The sequence below is a fragment of the Mustela nigripes genome, chromosome X, assembly GCF_022355385.1.
Source record: "Mustela nigripes isolate SB6536 chromosome X, MUSNIG.SB6536, whole genome shotgun sequence".
NCBI lineage: Eukaryota > Metazoa > Chordata > Mammalia > Carnivora > Mustelidae > Mustela > Mustela nigripes.
In genome coordinates, this window is record NC_081575.1 from 45,475,452 (window position 1) to 45,484,180 (window position 8,729).

At 41.6% G+C, this 8,729-nt stretch overlaps 2 protein-coding genes across 3 annotated transcripts in view; one reads left to right on the forward strand and one right to left on the reverse strand.

Moving 5' to 3' along the window:
- Nucleotides 1–934: 934 nt before the first annotated feature.
- On the reverse strand, nt 935–7,076 carry HNRNPH2 (heterogeneous nuclear ribonucleoprotein H2). 2 transcript variants are annotated; one of them, XM_059385150.1, is made up of 2 exons: nt 6,967–7,076; nt 935–3,158 (listed from the first exon to the last, which is right to left on the reverse strand). In XM_059385150.1, exon 2 carries the CDS (start codon nt 3,103–3,105, stop codon nt 1,756–1,758), a length of 1,350 nt encoding a protein of 449 aa, XP_059241133.1. In that variant the 5' UTR covers nt 3,106–3,158; nt 6,967–7,076; the 3' UTR covers nt 935–1,755. The 2 variants fall into 2 exon arrangements, with proteins under 2 accessions (XP_059241133.1, XP_059241131.1); XM_059385148.1 differs by having other exon boundaries at nt 6,955–7,072.
- Nucleotides 7,077–7,287: 211 nt separating this feature from the next.
- GLA (galactosidase alpha) overlaps nt 7,288–8,729 on the forward strand; it is a 9,089-nt gene continuing 7,647 nt past the window's right edge. Inside the window, exon 1 of the mRNA XM_059385433.1 lies at nt 7,288–7,560. Within this exon, the coding sequence (XP_059241416.1) occupies nt 7,367–7,560 (194 nt within the window). The 5' untranslated portion in view covers nt 7,288–7,366. The remainder of the gene's footprint in view (nt 7,561–8,729) is intronic.

Consider the following 8,729-nt stretch of genomic DNA (forward strand, 5'->3'; position numbering starts at 1 on the left):
TTTTTCAACTAACAAATTAGCCAAGACCAAGAATAATAATATGCATCACTGCGGCAGAGGGGGGCTACACTTCTGGTGCAAACACAAAGTACCATAACCTATTTTTTAAAATTATTTTTATTAACATATAATGTATTATTTGCTCCAGGGGTACAGGTCTATGAATCATCAGGCTTACACATTTCACAGCACTCACCATAGCCCATACCCTCCCCAATGTCCATAACCCTACCATAATCTTTCTAATAATGCAAAATCAAAAGCCTTAAAAAATGTGGGTATCTTTGACTCAGCAATTCCACTTCTGGACATACAGTTTAGAAATAATTACTGATATACACAATAAGGTATGTAGAAAGATACTAATGTGCATTTATAAAAATTTAAAAATTAAAAATAACTTAAAGGGCAGAGGACTTGTATCAGAGAAATGGTTTGGGCTGCCTAACTGGCTCAGTCAGCTAAGTGTCTGCCTTTGGCTCAGGTCATGATCCCGGTGTCCTGGGATCAAGTCCCACATCAGGCTCCCTGCTCAGTGGGGAGTCTGCTTCTCCCTCTGCCTACCTCTCCCCCTGCTTGTGCGCTCTCTCGCAAATAATAAAATCTTTTTTAAAAAAATGGTTCATATGAATGGGAAGAAATCAGAGAGGGAGATAAACCATGAGAGACTCTGGATTCTAGGAAACAAACTGAGGGTTACAGAAGGGAAGGAGCTGAGGGGATACAGTAACTGGGTGATGGGTATTAAGGAGGGCATGTATTGGGATGAGCACTGGGCATTATATGCAGCTAATGAATCGTTGAACACTACATCAATAACTAATGAACACTACATCAAAAACTACTGATGTACTGTATGTTGGCTAACTGAACATAAAAAAAAAAGAAATGGTTCATCCAACAGAACATTTTTAAAAAGTCACACTGTACAAGATTGTTTTTCCAGTTTTTAAAAGGAAGATTTATTTAACAAGTTTCACTTAGTACAATACATCTAATGGAAATCACAATACAAGGAAAGATTTAAATCAAAGCCTCAGAATCTCATACAAACAACATGACCAAACTCCTAAGGTATTGGTATTACATCTCAAAACTGTCCCAGATCTTTTAAAAAAAAAAAAAAAGTAAAAGTGTACACTCACGTGCCTTACAGGATATTAAACCAAAAAGCTAGAATTAACAAACATGCCAAATGTTTTCACTTTGAATCGTAGACACAGCTCCTATATTTGAGTTTTACAGAAAAGCATGTTTCTCAACATGCATCCAAAGTTTTCAATGTATTGTGGTATAAGAGCAACATTTAACATAAGTGAAACTGCTTTAACCTAAATACGCTTACTGCTTAGGTACACTCCTACAACGTAACTAACTTGAGGAAAGCTGAAAATTGTTTTAACAGTTATGGTCAATACTGAACGTTGTTATTATACCCTAGATGAATGTTTCAGTGTTCGAAATTACTGAGCTTGAAGTTGTAAAACCTTGACTTCCACTTTACAGTAAGCATGAATCACAAGCCTGTAATGCAAAACTGTTAAACTTAATTTTTTTCTTTAAAAAAAGGAAAGAAAGAAAAAGAAAGAAGAAAGAAAGAAAGAAAAAGAAAGAGAAAGCTGACCAAGAGTGATCAGAATCAATGATATTTCCCATTTACCAATCATACTGGATATACTAGACATCACTCTCATTCTACAACTCCCATAAATGCAGAGCTTTTATTTCTGTAACAGGTGTTTAGTGTTCCTTCACCTAAGCGAGGTTTGACTGATAGTCACTGGAGTTTTCCTGCAGAACTTGGTCGTATCCACTCATACTGCTCTGACCACCATAACCACCTCCGTAGCCACCACTCAGCTGCTGACTAGCAGGACCCCCATAACTAGACTGGTTGGATAAGCCCATCCCTCCCATCATTTGACTACCATAAGCACCACCACTTGCCCCTGCTGTAGAATTCAAAAAGAGTTCTACATAGCTGTGGTCATATGCGCCCCCACTTGTTCCTGCAGTAGAATTCAAGAAGAGCTCCACATATCTGTGTTGCATATTAGCTTTGTCTTTTGCCATTGCTGCCACAGCATCTTCATGGGTAGCAAATTCAACATCTGCCTCACCAGTAACTCGGCCATCGGGTCCAATTTCAATGTGCACTCTCATGGGGTTAAGAGGTGAGAAAAAATTGTAAATATCATTCTCAGTGGCTCTGTAAGGTAATCCCCTCATGTGTACACAGTGCCCTGTGGTGCTCTGGAAACTGGACCCACCATCTCCGTATCTATGATCAGACATTCCTGAAAAACAGTAATTGAGGTCTCTTCCGAATCTATCAGACCCAAAGCCATACCCATCATTATAGCCACCATAGTCATCATAGCCTCCGTACCCTCCACCATAGGCACCACGCCTCATCCTTTCAAACCCTGCCCCTCTGCCAATACTATTATACCCTCTGCCAGCCCCTGGCCTATCATAGGGACCTGGCCGCTGCATAGCCATGAGCTTTCGAGGGGGGTCGTAGTGGGTTCGGACTTCAGCTCGGCTACTCTTGAAGATTTCAATGTACCTGTGCCCTATTCTTTCCTTGTGTTTCTTTAAGGCCTTTTCAGCTATCTCCTGTGAAGCAAACTGCACAAATGCTTCCCCTGTGCTCCGCCCCTGAAAGTCCACCGGCAGTGTCATCCCATTTGGCACAATTTCCAACCCAGAAAAGAACTGAACAATCTCTTCCTTGCTACAGCCAAATGGGAGTCCTCTAAGCCGGACGAAGCCATCGTTGGCAGTATCGGGACTATTCGGACCTGTATGCTTCAACACCCAATCCATTTCAACACTGTTGGACTTGAAAACTTCAACGTATCTGTGTCCCATGGTTTCTCTGTCCTTCTTCAAAGCCAATTTCACTTCATCTTCGGATTCAAGTTCGACAAATGCTTCACCACTTGGTCTGCCTTCTCTGGTGTAGATGAAACGAATACCTGATGTGCCATTTTGGATTTTACAATCAGAAAAGAAGCGCATCACTTCATCAGCTGAGCAGGACCAGGGTAGGCCCCTGACCTTCACCACGAACCCCTCCCTGCCTTCTGTGCTCAGCATCATGGTGACTGTTGGGCTCTTACTGGCAAGCTTGGCTCAATGCGATTTCGGTGTAGCTGAAAAAAATTAGAAGACTACTGTCATGGAAAAATGTCCACAGTATAGTAAGAGAAAAAAGCAAACTAGTACTGTAAAACTCACATGTATTGCTTTTTTCTAAAACATTCATGTAAATAAAAAAACTACACCAAATTTTTATGTTGTTTATGTAACCCTTATTTACTCCATACCTATTATGTGTTGGATACCATTAACAGTTGTTATTTTTGGGCAGTAGGATTATGGGAACTTTTTGACTAAAGGAATATTTTCTTTGGACATTTCTGTATATTCTAAGTTTTCTACACTGAACATATATTAACATCACAGTCAGAACATAAAAGCATAAAAACAGCAACAAAATCACTGGAAGATGTGAACAAATACAAGATGGTTATCCCTGATTACATAAAAATGAAAAACTCCATTACATCAAAGATAAGATTCAAAAGAATTAAAAGACAATACAAAACAATACACCTGAAAAAATACATACACCAATACATTACTATCCTTGTTATATTAAAAACTCATGCCAATTAGTAAAATCACAGAAATATTAAGGCCTAAGAGATAAATGAAAAAAAGACATTATGGGTAATTCACACTTTACTTTCATGTTTTTTAACTGCAAAGTCCAGTATTTGTCTTTGGGATACAAACATCAATAAGCCCAGAAAGGGTTTATGGTCCTACAGGGGCATTATACATCTTTGCCTAAAGGCAAACGGGCAAATAAACAGTATCCCTGCTATGACAAAATTCTGGGCAAGGTGAAAAGGTGGTATAAAACAGGGACTAATTGGTCAATTCTAACAGTTGGTACAGAATTGTTAAATAAAACAGACTCACCAGTTCAGGGATCCACAAGTAAATTTTAAAAATTACGGATGGAGCATAAAACAGGATAAGGCTTGGCGAGAGGTAAGGCTGGCAAGGCAGACATAAGATCCCAAAGACCTTACTTGATAGACAAACACTAAGGCCCTTCTAAGGATTTTAAACAGGGGAGTGAGGGCAGGGGAGTGAGGGGTGGGGAGAGGGTAAGGGAGTGAGGAGAGGGAGGTGGGCAGGGGAGTGAGGGGAGGGAAATGATGTAATCAAAGCCCTTTCAAATAATAGATCACCCTGGCAACAGTGTGGAACTCAAACAGAGGGGGCTGGTATGACACCAGCAAGATCAGCTAGAAACCTAATCACTTTGAGGCAGATATAAGGGATTCACCTAAGGCAACAGCAGTTTTTTCTGTTTGCTTTTTTAAGATCTTATTTGACAGAGAGAGAGAGAGAGAGCATGCAAGCTCAAGGAGGGGGAGCAGCAGGCAGGGGGCAAAGAAAAGCAGGGTTCCCACTGAGTGAGGACCCACCCCCCATATCAGGACCGGAGAAGGCAGCAGAGGCTTAACCAGCTGAGCCACCCAGGCACCCTAAGACAACAGCAGCTTTAAAAAAGGAGAGCACCAGGGTGGCTCAGTGGGTTAACTGGCTACCTTCAGCTCTGGTCATGATCTCGGGGTCCTGGGATGGAACCTCGCCTGGTCAGGCTCTCTGCTCAGTGGGGAGTCTGCTTCTCCCTCTCCCTCTATCCTCCCCCACCCCTCCGCTTGTGCATGCACTCTCTCTCTCTCTCAAATAAACAAAATCTTAAAAAATATAAAGTAAAAATTTAAAAAGAAAGCAGTGGATTCTGCGGGACTTGATAACAGATTAAATACAGGGGAAATACAGATGTGAGGAACAGGAGAATTGTCTAGGAAAAACCTCATCAATCATCAGAAATCCAAGTTAAAACCAGAATTAATCAATATTTTTCACCCACCAAGACAATAAAAATTAAACAGTAAGGATAAGCCAGTGCTAATATTCAAGGTTCTTGAAAACTCCTAGAAGAGCGAAAGTAGATACAATATTTCTGGAAAGCAATTTGGAAACACGTATCACACTTTTTGATACAGTAAATCCATTCAGATTACATGCCCTAAGAGATGACCTGAAATTCAAAGATTTATGCAGCTATATATTCTTCAAAAGGTATTTTATTAAGAAAGAATATTACTTATTTAAAAATTAATTTTAATTTTAAAATTATACAAATATTTAATAACATGAGGCGATAATCTTATGAGCCAAAATCATGGCTGCATCATAATCTCAACTAGGTAGAAAAAAAAAATATATATATATATGTTCACACATCCTTTGACCCTACTAAAATTCCTTCCAGGAACCTGGTCAACAGAAATACTCATATTATGTTCACTGCTACTGCACTGTTAGTAATGGCTGAAAATTAGGAACCTAACTATTCATCAATAGGGAAATGGTTGAATGAATTACAATATACTGTATCCTTAAAATGGAATCCTATGCAGCTGTTAAGGAAAAAGATCTGCCCTGACCTAGTAAGATTTCCAACATGTATTAAGTAAAATGTGCATAGTTATGATCCTACTTATTTTAAAATATAAGCATGCACGGATTATGCATGTAAATGCACAGAGGAACTGAAAGCACATAATATAAGTTTGTTTTCTGAGAAAACAGGAACTAGAAGGTAGAGTGAGGTAAATTTTCACTCTTTACCCAAGATACTTCTTTACAGTTTTTAATTTTTAAAAATCACTGTCACTGGAACAAAATGTTAGAAAAATATATATACATGGGGAATGCAGCAAATGTTAATAGTGGCAGGTTTCTGGCTTTTTCAATGTTATTTTTTCAATTTCTTGTGCATTCTTAATTTTCTGTATGCATTTTATTTTAGCAAAAAATTAAATTTAAATGTTTGCTTTTATAAAGTTTTCTAATTTTGTGTATGTGGATGGCTTATCTGACATGGTCTGGAAACACTGGACATCTTGGAAAGAAAGTACAAAGTGTAATAACTGCCATAAAACTACACTGAGGAGTCAACAAACACGTATTAATTGCCTATTATATGCCTGGCACACTGAATCTACAAATAACAGTCTCCCTATAAACCATCTTCAGGCTTGAGTGATGATTTATGGACTGGTTTTTTGCATGCCTTAAGCACTCTAGAAATTAACATCCCCTCTATAGTGGCAGGGAGGTTCTGCTTCATTACTGTATCTCCTGGGCCACCAGTACTAAGTTGCTAAAGTAGAAACCAGGATTCCATTTGTGGGTCAAGAAACTGTGTATTTCTACGTGTGTTATACACATACTTTTTATACACCAAAATACTGAGTACTTATCTCCCGGTGATTAATTACGTCTAATTTTTAAAAAATTTATAGTATACTATTATTTTTTGAATGTCCGAAACTGAACATGTAGTTTGTTATGGTAAGTAGAAAAACAGACGTTATTTAAATGTTCAATTTAGTAGAAACATTTATTGAGCGCCTCTGTCAGGCACACAGCATCTGCCTAGATGTGACTCTACAGATAAATTCACTTGGTGCCTCCCCTACAGACAGACAATCAGTGGGAAGTAAGTGCCTGAATGGATGGACCGGCACTCCAGCCACTGGTCTCAATATTTGTTTTTCCTTATCCAGGGACGTGGTTTTCAAGCGTTTTCACCTCAGAGTTTCTCTTAAGGGTCCCCTGAGACCCGCCCAAACAGACAAATACACAAAAACACACACACAGTCACGAACGTCCACCATTTCCCCACCAGGCGCAGCAAAGGCGGCTTCCCGGCACTGGGCGGCGGGGGGGGAGGGGGGGGGTGGGGAGCGGGGGAGGGGAAAGCGGGGAACGAAAAAGGCGGAGGCGGCCCGCGGATCCTACTTTAGTCTTCAGCATCACCACCCTAGGGCCCCCAGTTCCCACCCACACACCAACCTCTAACGATACCGGATAATTTTCCTCCTTCTTCCCTCAAACGGCTATAGCGAGACGGTAGACGACGACCAGAACTACTTCTGCTCACGTAAGCGACTGATCACGTGACCGCCTACGTCATGTGAGATCTCGGTCACGTGAGCAACTCTCGGCTTAGACTCGGGATCTCTAAAGTGCCGCACTTCCTTCTGGTATAGAAACAGGGCGGGCCAATATCGAGAAAGGCAGAGTGTGATTGGTTCCGGTGTGTTTTACGTGACTGATCATTGGTCCGCCTCTGGGGATAACCGTCCCAGTTGCCTGAGAAACAATAACGTCAGTATTTAATAACTCACCGGTGATTGGTCCGCTTCTAAAGTTAAACTTAAAAGCCCAGATTACCGGTGGAAATTTATACTGCATTACGGTGGCGATGAAGCTGAAAAGCCTAGTGCCGCAGTCAGGCTTCTTGCTAGTACTTCGCTTCCTGGCCCTGGTTCTCTGGAGCTTCCCTGGTGCCAGGACCCTGGACAATGGCTTGGCGATGACTCCTACCATGGGCTGGCTGCACTGGGAGCGCTTCATGTGCAACACTGACTGCCAAGGAGAGCCGGATTCCTGTATCAGGTATGAGAGATATTGAGTACCCCCTTGCATTCGCCTTTCCGTGAGTTTATCTTCTCTATTTGGGAGGATAGAGGGTCGCAGAGAGAACATTTGAGCCTGAGGGAGGGCCGCCCTACTGCTGCTGCTTTTTTTTTTTTTTAAAGATTTTATTTCTTTATTTGACAGACAGAGATTACAAGTAAGCAGAGAGAGAGGAGGAAGCAGGCTCCCTGCTGAGCAGAGAGCCCGATGTGGGGCTCGATCCCAGGACGCTGGGATCATGACCTGAGCCGAAGGCAGAGGCTTTAACCCACTGAGCCACCCAGGCGCCCCTGCTGCTGCTTTTTTATCCCCAGCAAATTGCCCTGGTTGGAAACGAGAACTAAACTTTCTCTGGCGTGATCCCTCCTGCGGTAGGAGTCGGGCGAGCAGCCCCTGCTTCTCCATCTCTCCGTGCTGGATCACCCAACTAGGAACTTGATCCATTCACCATCCAGTTCTGTTCAGGCCCTTCTTGTGAACAGATGTTCGGCCTCTGTCTGCCACGCACGGGTAGTGACCACAGCTGGGGTGAGTAGGAGAGACAGAGGACTAAGACACGTGCTGTTTCTTCTGCTTTGGGGGCCAGGGGTTCCTTGGCTGTAACTGGAGGAAGTTTAGAGGAACCAGGGAGTCTCTGAAATACCCCACCCCAAGCCACCCTAGCTAGTGGCATCTGGCTAGAAGATTGACCTGGAGGAACTTTATGAAGGTTTCCCCTGGTGTCCAAAAGTTGAGAGTTCCATAAGCGGAAATGGCTTAAAGTGAAGAATTACCATTAATTTATATGGAAAATTTTTTGAGCATTCCCAGGCCCAAAATATAACCTCTCTTGGCTTTGATGCACAAAATAAATGGAGATAAATCACAGATGCTTACAGGCACAGTTCAAAGCTGTGGTGGCTTAATACAGGGATGCTGAATGTACTTCCCATCACATATTTCTTTTTGTCTTTTCCGTTTTTTTCTAAGTAGTGGTGGGTTTATTTTTATATTTTTATATGTGGTAATAAAACTAATGCATGAAAATGCAAAAAAATGTAGATAGTAGATGCTGGCGAGGATGCAGAGAAAGGGGAACCCTCCTACACTGTTGGTGGGAATACAAGCTGGTGCAGCCACTCTGGAAAACAGCATGGAGGTTCCTCAAA

Coding starts and splice junctions, on each gene's coding strand:
- HNRNPH2 (XM_059385150.1), bottom strand. CDS start 3,105: ATGATGCTGAGCACAGAAGGCAGGGAGGGGTTCGTGGTGAAGGTCAGG.